At 38.4% G+C, this 17,945-nt stretch overlaps 1 protein-coding gene across 7 annotated transcripts in view; it reads right to left on the bottom strand.

Annotated features, from left to right (window-relative positions):
- The window catches only part of lama2 (laminin, alpha 2), a 177,842-nt gene extending 160,549 nt beyond the window's left edge, over positions 1 to 17,293 (bottom strand). For 5 of the 7 annotated variants that reach the window (XM_075459605.1, XM_075459604.1, XM_075459603.1 and 2 more), the window contains exon 1: positions 17,137 to 17,292. In XM_075459605.1, the coding sequence (XP_075315720.1) occupies positions 17,137 to 17,203 (67 nt within the window). In that variant the 5' untranslated portion in view covers positions 17,204 to 17,292. Of the gene's footprint in view, positions 1 to 17,136 lie in introns of all 7 variants that reach the window. The other 2 variants (XM_075459601.1, XM_075459599.1) reach the window with 1 other exon arrangement.
- Positions 17,294 to 17,945: the final 652 nt, after the last annotated feature.

Below are 17,945 nucleotides of genomic sequence, written 5' to 3' on the forward strand. Positions count from 1 at the left end.
AGTTTTGTGAGTGTTCATGAAAGTGAGCAACAGCACTGTGTGTGTTGGACTATATAGCATTCATTACAGTGGCACTACAGACAAACTGCTCCCTGGATAGACATTGATTTTCACCCGATGGATCTCACTGTTAGCAAACCTAATAGCTTGCTGGGTAATGGGTACATGTTATGAATGAGCCCCTGAGGACTGAAGAGGAGAGGAGAGAAAGAAAGAGAAAGTAATGAAGGGAAAAGGCATGGACAAAAAGAAAGGACAAAGTTTGTAAACACATAAAGAGCGGTAACTTAAAGAAAAAGAAGATGTGGATAAGGAGATGAATCCAAAACTGGAGGGGGATATGAGACAAATATTGAAAAGAAAAAAGGCACAAATACAGAGAAAAGGGTGTGGACAAATTTAAGAGACAAGGATAACAAGGAGAAAAATTAAATGAATGAGGAAAAAAAAGAGGAAGAATAGATCAGATGTGAGTTGAAAGGGGAGCTGCTATTTACCATTACCGCTAATAGGTTTCAAAAGGAAGCAAGTCGTTAGCTAAATGGATAGGCCCTAAATGAAACATTACCATGTTAAAGGCTGATTCTGCTCATTATTGGAGTTCTGATTTCTCCATGCATCACCATTGCAGTATACTAGTGTAAGGTGGATACACACACACAAACACAGACATCAGCATAGAGTGATGGAAAAGTGCCTTGATAAAAATAAAAAAGTACATATATATATATATATATATATATATATCCCTGTAAGGATTCTTCTCTGTTCTGAGTCAGCGTGTAAATCAAAGAGGCTGGACACAGGTTTATGGTCCTAAATCATGCTAAACTTCAGAAGTCTGGTTGTTTGTAAAGAAAAAACTGTAACAACTGTGTACCAGCTGCATTAGAATAAAGCATAGGGTACCAAAAGAAAATATGTCAGAATAGAGCAACACTGAGAGCTTCAAAGTTCCCCTATCGCTTTGAGTCTTATAACAGCTGCTTACACTATGACACACACAATAAGCATGTCTGTTGTGAAACAGATGGAATTGTTCTGCATTAGACACACTCCATTTAAAAAAAAAAATTTGCAGGCTTATGGGAAAGAAGTGTTACGCGTGCGTGTGCGTTTAAGGGTGTGTAAAATCACTCAAAAGCCAATAACAGTATGAGATTTAACTAGGACTTAGCAACCAGCTCTCTACAGTCACATAACAAATGACCACATTCATTAGGCTTTAATTGTAAACAATATGTAATATGCTCATTAGAGCGGCTTGCTTGGGTAAAATGCATTAATATCATGCTTACTTTTAAAACTCCAATATAGTGGCAAATTTAATTTCACTCAGCTAATTTAAAATAGGTCATGATCTATAGATCATATGCTGATTATACGATGATATGCTAAACTGTTTAAAACTATAAAAAAATTAAAAAAAATTCAACAGTCAAACTTTAATTACATTTTGAAATCTTTTCATGCCCCACTTTCCATCTCCTCACATTTAATTGAACATGTTTATCACATGCTTGTCAGGCTTTTCACATGTGGCTACAACTACAGCAAATCACACAAAGACATTAAGTTAAGAATTTTGGACTGGACTTGAGCTTATAAGATCAATGTCGGGCAGTCATATATGAAAACACTCAAGTAAACCACAAAGTGAACATACAAATACAAGTGCATGTCCAAATACCAGGCACACTGCTGTGTTTTACACATTACATTATTCAAAAGCAGTTCTATCAGTTTACATCACAGTTTTAAAGTACATTAAGAGTGAAGACTAGTTTGAAAACAATTCAAACTAGCAGAAGTCTCTGTTTGCATGGCCCAAGCCAGCAGAGGACAATGAGCCGGTTGAGTTGCAAGAAGATAACAGTGGGCTCCTCTAGGAATAAATGTGCTGACAGACCACCCACCTCCCGCCCACTATCAGAACAAGCCTTGGACTCGGCTGAATGCTTAGGTCGGCTTTCTTCTGTTGGGCCAAACAGGGTCAGCAGAACAAACAAAGTATAATCCTCAGATATTAAAAAACTAAATACTACAGGCTTTGTGGGACAAAGCCTGGAAACTTTGTTTTGTTTTGGTTTTTTTTTTCATAAAAAGGCTGCCTATTACGTAACAATATCTGAAATGTGCTCCTGATCTTGGGATACACTATGAAACCGATACTTTTTTTAAATCCCTACAGAGGAATCCCCTCCAACAGGAAAGAAAGCCAAAGATAAGGTGTACTGTAGTTAAAGGGAAACACTTGCACCACATCTGACAATATTTGATATTTACAGTTTTGTCATCCACATCTATATGTACAACTGTACTGTAGTTACACTGCTCGCTGTAAAATGGCAACTAAAGCCAAACTAACTCCACTATGAAGTGGTATAAATGTTTTTCTGCTTGTACTAAAGGAAAATGTAAACGATTTTCTTTCTCTCCAGTTATTCTAATAGTTTGTCAGAACATCATTAACTATGACCGAATGGTTCTTCAGTATAAAACATTATTTGATTAATTTATTGTTTTTGTAAAATACAAAGTGTAACAAATGACTCACATACAGGTTCTGCATGCACACAACAAAATTAGCAAAGAGCAAATAAAAGATTTGAGAAAAACAGAAAGAGAATATAAACTAAAAACAGGCATTATCTTAGAAACATTCAAAGCAAAAACTATAACATTTTCATCATAGGCTTTTACATGTTTCTGTGTTTGGTGCATTGTAACCTACTGTTTGGTAGGTTTGCAAAAGGATGGTTTGCTCTCACCTGGTCTTGGTTTTTCAGCTGTTGTTAAATCATTTGTATTTGCTCAACCGAAAAGTGATTCGTTCTTTCCAGATAAATCTAGTCTATCCTGGTCCTCCATTTTCTGATGCTGACCTCCTGGCATGGCTTCAGATCAATTCTGTCTCTCACCCATGTAGATTCTGAGGTAGCTGGAGGCTTACCTTGACTGGGATTCAAAACACAGACCTTCTATTCAAAGGTCAGTAACAGGGCTCTGAGCAGTATCTTAGCTGTTCCTACGATTCCTCTGGACAGAGATGCTGATAATGTTCCTAAAATATGTCAGAGCAAAACTTCCTGTTTTTGGGTCATAGCCCCGAGTGCTGCCCAATTGCACCACTTGTTCCCTTTCCACGTCTTCTCTACCTCCTTTGCTTGTTTTCCCTTCTTTTTGCTGTTGCTCTCACCTGGAATTGCTCTATCTTTTACGACCGCCTTCCTGACAGCGATCTTGGCTCATTCATTCTCCACCACCTTTGGCGGTACCTGCCATTGTGACTTTGGGAATTCCAATCCATACTCTGTACAGATACTTCTGTACACTAATCTTTTCACTTTATTATTCTATCTGTTATGGTATTTTCTTACTCAGATGCCAGGAGTTTGTGTTTATGACCTTGGTAATTTCTCAACTAATTAAGAGTGAAAAACTCTTCTTTTGTTGTATAAAAGTTGTCTAAAGTACATTCCTGTGATGCTACCCATTTTAAAATAATGGAAACTAAATGCTTTGTACTAAATAGCATTCAGCAAACTGACTGTTAACTGTTAGCTGACACACAGCCAACAAGTTCTTTGAATATTTGTGTTTTCCTCAATAACTATAACTATATTTTTTGAGATATGAACATTGGTGTTTTGGCTTGAAAAAGTCAGTGACTGCTTGTGTAGTGAATCTACATAGTCAATCAAACATTGCCAAAATATGCATCCATGTGAAATAATACATTAACATAATGGCACAAAGAAAAATTAAATATCACGTCCCTTACATGATGCTGGCAGCCAGTAACACACTGAACAAGAAGCTTTATCGTTCCTCTTAGCTCCATCGATTTGAGTTTGTCAGTTTCGGCATTCCTGTGTTTATTTTTGGCCTCAATACTTATCCTCAATACACCCAACCATTATGATGTTATTTATAAGAAATATTACGCAGACACTTCTCTTCCAAGCTCAACAGGAAATGATACTGTGGAATAATTTACTCAACTCTGGCTTTGCCCAATCACAGGCCAGAACCCCAAGTCCCGGGTGTCACCAGTCTATTATTGCAGGACTGCAAAGGTTCTGCGGCCCCCCGCCACATACACACAAGCATACACACCATTTTTCACATATTTCATCTAATGTCAGATGTGAACATTTTCTAAGCATAGGGCTCTCTGTGGGTTTGCCTTGGACCAGAAAAATGGAAATACAAAAATATAATGGAAATTTGAAATTTCATAGAGAATATGTCACTCTACACACAAACACACATCTAAACACACACACACAGATATTGATGAGAAAAGCAACTGGAATAATGGAAAAGCAAAAAATGTCCACACAACACATAGCTCTTTTGCCCTCCTTCACTCTGCCTCTTTGTCTCACACACACACATTCAGACAGAGGTGTGTAAATGTTAAATCCATAGCTAACCAGGCCAGTCTAATAGACTCTTATTCCTCTGACGTTTTATCAGCTCAATCACACAAACATTCAGCCCCAAAATAATGGCCTTTCTGTTTGCTGCCTCTTTCTGTGTGTGCATGTGTGTGCGCCTCTATCTAGGAGTTGGGCTGCAAAGACAGTGTGCACTGCATACAGATCTGTCAGTAAGACCAGAAATGGCATTTGTTGGGTTTGGAAGTCCAAGGTTTTCGTTCCTTCATTCGTCCATCTGTCAGTCAAGCTGACTGTATGAATTAGATTTTAATTCAAAGAAGGAAAATCTTTTTAGGGTCCAAGAAGGCTCTTTGTTAAATGGAATGATTTGCAGGTTTCTGTAGCATTTCAGTGGTCATTCAGTGGTGTTTTTATTTAAACACCAGTGATTACTTGCTAAAAAGGTAAAGGTTGCAAGCGGTTTGAGGTGACTATGTTCAAAGTATTTATCCACTGCTGGCTGCCTTCAACGCAGTAGGTACCTTAAGGACAGCCACTGGGGAACATAACTTCCCATTAAGAGATATAGGAGATACTGTATATAACATGAAATAATAAATCAACCCAAACCTTTGAGGAATTCCAGCATTTTAGTTGAAGGTATTTCCCGGTTTTGGTCAGACTTACTTCTGTGATAAAGCAACCTGTATCTTTGAAAAAATAAATGTGCACCAAAAAATACATCTAATCTCCTCAGACTCAAGCACAACTGAAAATGATTTGGACCAGACAGCTGGCTCACAACAACACAAGGTAGAGTATGGTAACCCTTGCAGGTCAAAGTTCATGAATGTTAGAGGTTACTTAATTTTGAAGGTCAGGCAGATGTAAAATAATTACAGCAGGACATACAAAAAGAAACAACAGATGTATCAACAAACATTCCAAAACATCCTCCAAAATGTAAGTTTTTTTTTTTTACAAAGACACACACATACAAAAGACATTCTGCAAAGCATATTGTGACCATGTGCTGAAGAAAGGCGTCGTGGGTGAGGTAATTGGTAATTTCTAACAGCCATTCATACCAGCTGTTATCAAGCTATACAAAACTTCAGAGACTTCAGAGGAACCCCAGTCTGACAAGAAGCCGCAGCTCAGACATTCTTACACCCCAGTGGCCTGGAGTAGACATGTCGACAAAAGGATAACAAGCAGCTTTTAAAAGATGATACATTTCTGCGATGTCAGTGGGAATGTGGTTGATTGAGCCTTTTAAATTTATAATGGCTTACAGACTTGTATCTTGAAAAAGATACAAGTCTCAATTTAATCAGATTGGCCAAAATTTTTTACTACATTCATTGAAATAAGATAGCAATTCAAAAAACTACTCTACATGGTAGCCAATTTTGTTAAGTTCTTTTTAAAAGAAAGTTTTAAAACTTTTTTTTTATGTTATGAAGCCACAGCAGAGCCAAAGGATAAAAGACATACAAACATCTGTAAGACATGTGTTTGAAGAGAAATGGACTGCAGAACAAGTAGCAGCTGGCAGTTCTGTTTATTCTCAAAAGTGACTGATGCCTTTCAGCTGAAATGGTTGACTAGATCATCTCAGACGGGCAGGAAAACTCCATACAGTTTTCAATAACTAAACAGTACTAAACTTGCCTTGAAAGCTCCTCAGAACCGGAACCAGCTTGTGTAATTTCAAACCTACACATCATTGCAAACAGAAATGAGGAGCTCCACAAGGCTGCATCCTGGGCCCACTTTTGTTTAAAGTCTACAACTGCCTCAGATTAAGCTAACCTACAAAATATCCTACAATCGTGTAGATGACACATTGATATGCAACTAACATATACACCTAGAAGACTTTAGGCTAAAACAATGCTGACTTATTGTATGGAAAAAATATTCAGAGTGATGTGCCAGCAGTACCTTTAACTGAATAGAGATTAAACTTAATTATTGTCTTTGAACCAAAAAATTAAAAAAGTGTTCAGCTGCGGCTGAAAACAATCAAACAACAATCAATCTAGAAGTCTTTGTTTAATTGCCACACTTATATATTACAAAAGTAAGTCATCACCGATATAATGCATCAATGCGCCGGATTAAAAACACATAGATCTTTGCATCTATCTTCAGTGACTTCAGACTATTTAGTCCACTGTGAATTTCATTCTGATTTTCCAAATACAATTTCTTCCTAATCATTACTATCTTTTTTGATGTGTTTACTCTACTATTGAATGTTGCTAGTTTTCCTCAACAGTCTATACAGAATCTTGTTCACATCGTGGAGATCATAATACCAAACCACACTGGTTTTCCAAGACAATGTCTGTAATAATCTTCCATTATGTAACTTTCACTTTTGTTGGTTTACAGCATCTGGGCATTAGTGCGGGGAGAGGCCCTAACAACATATAACCAGTGATGTGCGTGGTTCACATGAGCTTTTTTACAGAGAAATTAGTGGATTTTGCAAAAATTGTATTCAACCATGGTCACAAGAAATCAGTGTCAACTGTCACTGTGACAAAAAGATTGGCAAGTCAGTTTTGATTTTATCAAGTTAAAGGCAAATTCGAGTTTTGTGTTGAATCTGACTCAAGAACAAACCAAATGTCTACTCTGACATAAACATTTAGACCAGGAACAATTTATTCTAAAAGTTTATTACTGATATACTTATATATCAGTCCATTTTATACAAAACCAGATAATTATTTGATCAAAAGAAACCATTTAGGTACACCCCAATGCTTTAGCTACATCACCTAGAAGAAAATAAATTAAATAAAACATTAAAAAAAAAAAAAAAAAAAACCTTAAGAGGAAAACCCTGCACCAAAATCATTTCTCAATGTTTACAAAAAAGAAAAAAAAAGTTCAGACAAACCAAATTCATCAAACCAATATAAAGCTGGGGGTGTTTGTCTTGTTTTATGGCTGTCTTTGAACTGCCTGTGTCAGACAGATTTCGCCTGTAAAAGACAGCTTGCTCTCAGTGTGTTCGCTGTGGATAAACAGAGGTTCAAACTGAAGTGATTTGAGTTGGAACAAAACAACAAGACCTCCAGGAACCAACTGTGAAGAAGTAGCAAGGGAAACAATCTGATGCCAGACACTGCGCTCAGCTATGGCCGCAGAGGTTGTCAGCAGTACTCCTACACAGGATGAAAGGGAATCAACGGCAAGGAGGCGGAGGAGAAGATGGGGGGGGGAGGTGTACACAAAGAGGCACACTGGAGAGGGGCAAGAACATGAAAGTGCAAAATGCTTTCAGAAAATTGCAAGAAATACCTATCACCAATCTACCTTTAAAAGATCAAGACATACATTTATATATAGATTATCTGCATCGGACAGCTAAACAATTTTTGTTTGCAGATTGGATATATAACACTTAGGAAGGACGCCTTTTTAGTGGAGGTGAACAAAAACGTACTGAGGGAAAGGAGAGGAGTAAATGAGGGGAAGAAGAAGGGGAATCAGGCCAAGGAATGAAAAGACAGAAGGGAAAGAGGAGCAGAGAGGGACAGGAAAGACTGAGGCAGGAAAGAGGGGACGAAGGATTATGAGTCGCGGAGGAGGGGAGCGTGTGTGTGTGTGTGCGTGTGTGTGAGTGAGTGGAGGGTTGATTATTGACACCATGTGTTACCACAGGAAGCTCCTTGGGAAAATATAAGCACCCCAAAAGATCAGAGAGCAAGGAAGAGATGAGAGAATAACATAGAAAGATGAAGAAACAGGGGTAATCCTAAAGTCTTTGCAGCTGCAGACGTGTGTTTCTGTGTGTAAGGGTCAGCAACCTCTGTTTTCACATCGGCCCATCTGTAGGTCCAGCGTGCAGTGTTTTAGCCCAAAGTTCACAGTGTCAAATCCTAAAGCTGATATTAAAGAATCTGTAGGTCTGGAAAACAAATCTTCTACCCATTGTAGACATATGAATATTTAAAAAACATATCAGTCTCAATTAATGGGATTTTAAGAGCACTAGAACTGTTTGACCTCTACAAACTCATCACCAGTTAAATCCTGCTTTTTTGTCAGGTGGAACATTTCAAAACAGCAGATTAGTGTGCTAGTATCAAGGATGCTATTGGAGAGCAATTTAACAACACACCAGCTGTGCCTGTGTCAGAAAATCTAAAAAGCTCAGAGAATTGAAACCCTCAAACTCCACTTGACTGATGTTTCCGAGTGAAGGTGAGTAATTTTGGATATTTCGGCAATGTCACACTGAAAAGTACAAGATGACTTTAAAAACATACCGATTTTCATCTTGAAGCCACTCAGTCTTGGACACTGATGCTTTCACAAATCGCTATACTAGTTTTAATTGCCAATATCTTATGCATCCCATGCTGCTAACATGTGGTTTAATTTCTGAGTTACATAAAGCCTAAAAAATAATTTAAAAAATATAATCCAAGCTAGAAGTTACACCTAGACCTCAAAAATTTGTTTTCCAATCTATGTTTGAATTTTTTATCATTTCCTACATATCCAAACAGTCTAGTTAAAATTAAAAGCCCCGCAAATAGTCTGTGTGCTGTATCTGTTGCAAACACAAACGCACACCCTATATGAACCCGCATGCACACACACTTACCAATTCATCAACTCATGCCCCGTTTCTTTCTGTGTCTCAGCCCACCGTGGAATGGAGCTGGGCAGAGCAGCTATTGTGTCTCTGGTAGAATTAACTATTGATTTTCTTCTCAGCATTATCAATGCTGTTCTGATAACAAAACAGCAAGGACACACTCACACGTGGAAGCGCACACACAGATGTGGATTTTGTCAAAGAGAAGGTGTTGCTTTGTTGAAAGTAGAAAAACTTCAGTGGAGAGAGCACGAGTCAAATATTAGAAATATCAAATATGCTAAACAAACTGAACTAAATAGTTGGACAGTCACATCACACATGTATTAGTGCAAACAAAGCCCTGTGACATATTAGACTGTTTATGCATGACATGTTTACACTTTGTTTCTACAATAAATTGTATCCAATTACCTCCAAAGAGCTCAATTATTCTCACATTAACTGTTGTGCATGACATTGATATACAAACAAAGAAACTGCTTCTCCAACTTTCTGACACGCTTGTTTCCCATTCTTCCAAAACAGATAGAAATTTGATTACTTCTTTCACCCATTTCCGTCATCAGCAGTTTTGAGGAATTCTCAAGGCTTCACTTCGATTTGTACTTGGAGGAAAAACGCTCTTTCCTTGGTTTTGTGAAATGAAGCTGATGAATCAATGTAAAACCTCATACAGAGCAAAAGGAGCTGTCAGACTTTCTGAGAACTGACTTTTCTCTTCACAGTTCTAAATATCTACATCTCAAAATTAAGGTGACAATTAAGAACTGTTAAGAGTACTATAAGTATTTATACTTTGTCTGATTTCTTGATGTAAGGAGGAATAATTTAACTTTAAATCTACATCCTGACCAACAATAAAGTACTAAATATGTACTTAAAAGAGGTACATCTCTTTTTTTTAGAGGCAGCAGCAATAATTGCTGTTATCTAGTTTTCTCACATTTACAATATTTAAATGTAAAGTCAATTGATCAATTAAGTGCATTATTGAAGCAAAGTATCTTCCTCTTCTTTCTACCTTCCACTGCCATTCTTGTTGACAAGAGTGATGCAGCAGTCCAACTTAGCACCTGGCTAATTTTAGCACCCAGAAGATCCCCCTGAAGTACACATAAACACCTGTTGCCATGTGATCTACATCTTTGGCACAAAGTCATTGATTAAATCTTAGCTGCCTTGAAGCCAAAGACAGTTTCACACACCATGATATAATATGGCTGAGAATCCTGACTATTTCTAACTTCTGGGAGTGGCCAATAAAGATTAATATTGAATGTAAACTTTCAAAAGTCTAAAGTGTTTCATGGTAGTAAATCGAAGCTGCACCTGAGTTTTATTTGCTCTACCCATCCTTTCATCGACATAGTCAAAGTTGAAGAAGAGGAAAACCGGAGAATTACACACATGTAAGTTTTAAAAGATTTAGACGCAGGGCTCAATCTGTTTGTCCTTACAAGCTTCAACACAGTCACATTGATTTGGCTTTCAAGCTCAAGCAAACAAATACTGTGAGCACTTTAGAGTCCAACACCTCCCTTATGGATATTTTTACATGTGGATGACAGACTGGGATTGAACTACTTGCTCTTCAATCATTGGACAACTCTGTTCTAGCACCTGAGTTCCAAATCACTTTAAAGCAGTAATGAAGCAATTAGTTGATCGATTAGTTGATAGACAACAACAAAATAAACAGAGGGCAACTATAAAAATTATTTTCTGTTTGATGTTTCCAGTCTCTCACGTTGTTGTGAAATAATTTTGTCCCATTCTTTTTTAGACTGAACAAACTCATCCGCAAAGCCAGCCACGTTGTCGGAGAGGAGCTGGACTCTCTGACAGCAGTGTCAGACGGAAGGATGCTGTCCAGGATCAAATCCATGCTGGACAATCCTGCACATCCTCTTCATAATGTGTTGGTCAGCCACAGAAGCACCTTCAGCCAGAGACTGATTGCACCACGCTGCACCACAGAGCGCCACAGGAAGTCATTCCTGCCTGTGGCCATCAAACTGTATAATTCCAGTCTCTGACATCACTTCACCATGTGCAATAACCCGGTCATAACAATAATAATTAGCTACTGAGTAGCATTGTAAATACTGTTTATTGTTTATTCTATTTTTGTACATATCGATATTTTTATTCTTATTTTATTTTTATTTTTTTCCCTATCTTATTCTTATTAATCTTTATTTTCCTGTAAATAAGAGCACTGCAACAAAAGAATTTCCCGCAAGGGATTAATAAAGTTATTCTGATTCTGATTCTGATTCTGATTACAATCTTGCTTCAGTGCACTGAAGATTGCTGTCATTAATTTATGCACAGCTCTCTTATGGTCCCAACCATTAGACTGTATTTCAATCAGTTTGGGATGGGAACTGTGACCAGTTAATTGAAACACCTTCATTCTTTTCTTTTTCAGCCATTCTGTTGTAGATTTGATGCAGTGCTTGGGGTCACTGTCCTATTGCATGGCCCATTTTCTGTCAAGCTTTAGCTGTCAGACAGATAACCTCACATCTGACTATAGAATACTGGAAAACTGTGACTACAAATCATAAGCCCTCCACCACCATGCTTGACAGTTGGTATGAGCAGTTTGGTTTTCTCCAAACACGCCTGTGCATGATGACCAAACATCTCCACTTTGGTCAATCTGAAAGGTATTGTTCCTTAAGTATTTTTTTTTTCAGATACAACTTTGCAAACCTAAGCCTTATTGAAGCAGTAAGGGTGGACATTTAAATAAATACTGGCATGGTGGAATATTTTAATATGCTATGTGTTGTTCTACATCTGAGGCTGCATTTAACTAATTTTAAAGAGCTGATAAGGACATGATGATTTCTTATCATGTCTTGATACATATAATCTTAGGACTGAAGGAGAGTGTCCTTTCTTTCCTAAAGACTATTTATTCTAAGAGTCTATGGAGCTTGACATAACAGCTCTACAACATCTCAGTATTTTACGAGGGATAATATAGAGGTGGGTGGTGAGTGCATAAATGTCAAATACAGCTTTTCTATATCTGAAATCAAAATACGGCCCACTTATACTAAACCAGTGTTTCATACTTTCTTAATTTCTTTCTTTTTTCCCCTGATCCCATTCTTCTTCTTCTACTTTCTAGGACACATTGATTATATTCAGTGAATGTGGGTACCACGATGAGAAAATTCTGTGAACTCAGTCTCTGGTGTATGACATCAAATCCATTCAGCCAAGCTTGGCTGCTCTCATATTAACATAGCAGAGTGAGATCGACATAATTCAGAAATATTATGACACCAGAATGAATTCACTTTATAAAATTGTTGATTTCTCTGATGGCCAGAAAAACCCATTCTGGTTTTGCATCACATTCACAGTGAGACCTCTGGTGAGCTCACATCACATTCAGCCCGACTTGATTTAATCCACATTTCCATAACCTCATAAAGACATCTGTAGGTGCTCTGAGGAGGCATTTTATCTAAATCTTAACTGTTTTCGTATCTTCTGGGTAGATCGAAGAACATTTTTCAGGATCATTCAGCACATTCGATTATTCCAAAGGAATATCCAAAAATGTGGTGCACATAAAGTCTGTGCATCACTTTTTCCCAACTGACCCCGTGAAATTTAGGCCAATAAAAATAATTCAGAGTAGAAGTGTGGCAGAGGTATCTACTCAAATTAGCGTGCTAACGAGCTATTTATATCACAGACCCACAAGTCTTGGTAACGCAGGATGGTCCAGTGAGTCAATATATCATTCAGTCTACCCTCAGTTGAACATGAAAGGAGGAAATAGCAGCTCTACCCAGAGATCACTTTCTTTTTTTAATGATCACTATTGCTTCTTTCCCTTTGGGCATAACCCCCACAAACACCTACTGTACTTCTGCTTTTATCCCCAAAGTGGAAAGGGAAGTAGTCATAAGTTTTAGTAATTTCCAGCTGTACTCGGCATTGATGGAATCATGAGACCTGTGTAAACATATCAAATTAAGCTGCAAGATGGGGGCATAGCCTTGAAATATGTTTTAAGAACACAAATTTACAAACAGAAGCATTTCAAAATCTGAAAACCGACAGGAGCACCAATCTGTGGACAACAACATATACAATGCATGGAGCTGCCTCCCATGTCCAGTCAAAAATTAAGAAAGTAAAAGAGCATGCTTAATAAAAATAATAATAATATTAGTAACAACAAAATACAATAATAAATCAATACTAAATGGATAAATAACAACATTATTTATCCCAACAGCCTGTTGGAATACTTTTTTTTCCAATCTGCAGGGTTGTACCTGAGAGCAACAACTGTAATGTATGGTATTAGCAGGACAACCATGTTGCTTCTGGTAATGGAAGTGGACTCGACTGCCTTGCTTAAACTGATGTACCAAGAGATAAGACCAAAAAGATTAACATAAATAAATTTACTGTAGACAGAATCAGCCATCACGCTATGGGAATAATAGGAGAACTAAATTACTTTGGATTTTACTGAGGCATTTCTTGCAGTGCCGCCACTTCTTTGCACACCATTTACAATGTTCCATGCCACAGAAATCTTACATGTGGTCCACCACACATACACCAAGCTGAGATTCCAAAGTTTCTCCAGTGGATCAACATACAAATAACAATCAGCCATCAGAGATGTCACACTGATTGTTTTTCATAGTAAATTAGCTCTATAGTATGCTAACAGGGTTATATTTCAATGCATGAAGCTTAAATGCTTAATATAAGCATGCATGTACAAAACAATCCTTGTGATGTGGTATCAATTAAAACACAGGTTTTTGAGTCTAATCGCATTATAACACGCCTAAATGAGCTGGAATGATGTTGTATAATAGAAAGCATACCTAATAATGACCTGATTTTACACAAAAACTGCTTTGTTTTCATTTTTCAACCCACTGAGCAATAAATAAACTCCTGCTCCATTCTGCCCTGCCCTGTTGTGCAGGCATAGATTGTACATCGTAGTCAGCAGTCAACTTTGCGGTGTGTTCAAGAGCAGTTCCGTCCACGGGCTTTGGCGATGCTAAGAGACACAGCGGAAGGTCCTGCTGTAATAGCTTGCTCTGTCAAATCCCTTTGGGGTATAAAAGCCCTAAAAAAAAACAAAAGTGCCACTCCTTCAGCTCCAGATGCTGAAACAACAGTGACCCTTCTAGAAAAATACCTTCCATCTATTACACCTTTTAAAGATTATTCAAATAATGTTGTTGGTGTGTTTTTTTTTCTTTAGATGGATGAATCAGCTAGATGAATAAAATACTAATATAGTCACTTCACTGTTATACACAGATGCCAGATAATCACTTACAGAGTCCATGGAATTAGGAGTTTCAGAGTCCCCAAATAAGAAAACTACAATTTATTTATCAAGTTGTGGGTATTCCTGCTGTCAAACTAGCACAAAAACATTCTAATAATGACAGAACCGTGTAAAAATTTTGTAAAGACTTCCATTGGTTGTGTATACTTCAATCCCTCTCTGATTACTTGTACTTTAACTTCAACCTCATCCTCTCTCCCAAGTTCCCTGAACCTTCCATCCTTCGGTTTGATCCATTTTCTCTATATTATTAATATCTCCTCCAACGCCTAAGAATCTTGAATGCGTGGCCCTCTTCCTCTCCCTTTCAGCCCCCTGCCTGCTCCTCCTCTCTTCTGATTATCTCCCGGTGTCTGCCTGAGCTCTGTCGCTGATAGAGAGCATGCCTGGTTGACACGCTTGGTAATGAGGCTCCTAACACAGATGGCCTCTCCCGCCCTCTTCTACTCACTCACTTCTTTAACACAAACACACACACAGTATGCAGAAACACTCCCATCCTGACAGCAGCCCCCCCATCCTCCCCTCTGCAGGAGGTCCAGAGCACTCCTGGGTTAAACACAAGCTGGAGATGTTTTGAAGAGGATAAAATTGAAAAAAAAAAAAAGCATGACAAGCAATAGATTGTTCTCATCTTTCGAGCAACACTCACCGACACCAAATACTCACTGGGCATGGAAACAAACTCAACTCAGTCTCGTTTTTATAAACTGGAAGCATTTGTTTTCATGTTCTGAAAGAGCACAGTTTCTTTACATGTTGTTGCTAAGTTAGACAATGTGCTGAATAACTCTAAAAATCATTATTTTCACTATTTTGTTGTACCATGTCATATTGATTTTGTCTCACCTGTCAATCCCCATCGCTGTCCAAGGCCTTGTTGCTCATTTATTATTGCTGACTGTCACAGCAGTACCAGACACACAGCACATAAATCTCCCTTTCACATCTCGCGAACACACAAAGGAAAAGAGCAGAAAATCCTTCTCAAGCGTATTTCATAGAATGATTTGTTCGAAGGATAGAGTCATCTGAAATCCAAATAATATACTTCTTACATTCAAATGCTGGGATCTACCCATGCACATTGATTTCTGCTTCATTTTTTGCAATTTTTCTACACAAAGTCATCTCAAATTCTACACATTTGAGGTTAATGAAAAACTGTTTGTTGTGCTGTGCTGGGTCAGCATCCTGCTGGTCTGCATACTCCACGGATGACTGATAACTGTTAACTGTGAGGTCTGTGAGGTCTGTGGATTATTTCAGATTTAAATGTTTCACAATTGTAAACGTTCAACCTTCTCCACGCTCAGCACTCTCAGTCTCTCATTCACTTGTTCACACACTCATAGTGTCTCTTATCATACATTTGCATTCCATATACTCAAAACAGTGCTTTTTGTCCTCAAAGTCACACACTTATGAGCAATTTGGGGGCAATGTTAGGATTCATTTGTTATGCCCTGGGATACTTTAACATGTGAAGAAAGGGGAGATCAGTGGAGACCACCAACCTTTCAGATTGCCACCACACTGTCATGGATTGATATGTTATCGATATGTTTGGCCCGTTGGCTCTTTTTGATAGAGCACTGAATGGAACCAAAACTTAGTTTGGTTTTGACCAGCACAAAAACTTTTGTAAAAAAAAAAAAAAACACATACACAACAACTAAATACAAACAGCACTTACAAAGTTGGGCGGCTCAGGAAGTAGAGCTAGTTATCCCCTAATTAAAAGTTTAGGAGTTCAACCCCCATGCTCTTCGAGTCCACATGTCAAATTGTCCTTGAGCGAGATCCTGAGCCCCCAACTGCACCCGAGTGTCACTGGTATGTGAATGTTTGTGTGACAGAAAAATTGCAGTATGTTTTAACTCGAAGAATCATGCAAATTGACTTAAGATAATGTGGCATTAAATGGAAACTTTTGCGGCAACAAACTGGTTAGGAATTCAAATCTCTGTAACAATACTGATGCATTCAATGGGAACAATGTGTACATAATAAATCAGTCATATAATTAATTAGAACAGATGGCTCCCACAGATTGGCCTATTATCACCAATACCTGAACCATCAATTTTTGTCTAACCAATTTCTGATATCTGTATTGGATAACTGCATCCCCACATCAACATATTTCTACCTCTAAAAGAATGGAAAATAGCTCAGTGTTTGTGGCCATATAGTGCATACTTCAGCCTAATTTTATGACAGAATGAAAGCACGGAGCTAATCCCAGATACATAAAAGGATTAACACAATCCGTGAGAATCTGCATTTCTTTGACCCCCCCAGGTGTTTCTCAGCGCTCTTCCAATACAACACAAACAAGCAGGCCAGAAGTTCTCCCTAACCCTCTGCCACCACATGGGTGCTCCTATTTATCCATGACTCCAGCAAACTGTTTTTTGCCCATTCACAAAAGTGCGTTTGCCGTTTTGGGCCCGGAGGAATTGTCTTGTTTTTTGTTGAGAGCACGCAAGTAAAGTGAAATTAAAGACACCCAAAAGCAACAGCATTTGTCTCAACAACTTCGTACTGTATCTTAAACACTGAACGTGAAGTTGTTGGAGGTTATTCGAACGTTAAAACCGGTGACCGGTCAAAGCAAGCTGTTCGCTAATTAGCTAATTAAGGGTTGTGAACACGAGCTTTGTATGAGTGACGCCGAGCTTTTCTTTCCATTCTGCGTATACAGTACCTGACTCTTGACACCGTCTTGTGCTGGTGTATCGACTATCTATCAGTCTGTGATGACTTACCCCTTTGCTGGGCATGGCAGCATTGCCATAGCAACGCGGCGATAAGCACGGGCAGGAGTCGCTTCATTTCGTCCTATTTGATTTGATACCCCGCTGCGCGCACTTTGGAGTCCGCTCCGTCCGCTCGCGCGCCTTTGTGAGTGACAGTGAAAAGTTTCACATAAGTTGAGCCAAACTCTCCCTCTACTCCTCCTCCTCTTCCTCTCGTCTCTCCTCCTTCTTGCAAGATTTAAATTTAGGGGAGAGGGGGAAGGAGAATAGATAGATAGATAGATAGATAGATAGGAGTAATCTGATTACTCCCTGTTGCTTGTGTTGATATAGCTGGCACCAACCAGGACCATGAGAGCCTCTCTGAGTGAGGCAGGTGGTAAAACACTGAATCCAAAAAGATAAAAGCCTCGGGTGCTACAAAGCAAATTAAATGTTGCATTATCTCAGTTATGGCTACCACAAACAAAACAGCAAAAATGAGTGGAAAAGGATTTGTTGAAAATATATGACAGCCCACAGAAATACACCAGAAATGAGCTTTTGTCCAGCAGTTTTTGTCCAGCAGAGTCCACATAGTTACATACACTCCTGTTGTATGGCTCCTCCTGCTGCTCTACACAATTCACCACACTTTGGGGCAAAACATGGCCTCCCCGAAAAGCACATCTGAGTGCTACAAAGACCTGGCATAAGGGATGATGACATTCTTATTTGAAATGTTGTTGCTAATCTCTTAGAAAGGTGTTTGTCTGTTCATCAAAGCATCTTTAAAGTTTGCTAGAACTCTACCATCTTATCATGTGATTGAAAAATAA

Source organism: Odontesthes bonariensis, chromosome 24 (assembly GCF_027942865.1).
Source record: "Odontesthes bonariensis isolate fOdoBon6 chromosome 24, fOdoBon6.hap1, whole genome shotgun sequence".
NCBI lineage: Eukaryota > Metazoa > Chordata > Actinopteri > Atheriniformes > Atherinopsidae > Odontesthes > Odontesthes bonariensis.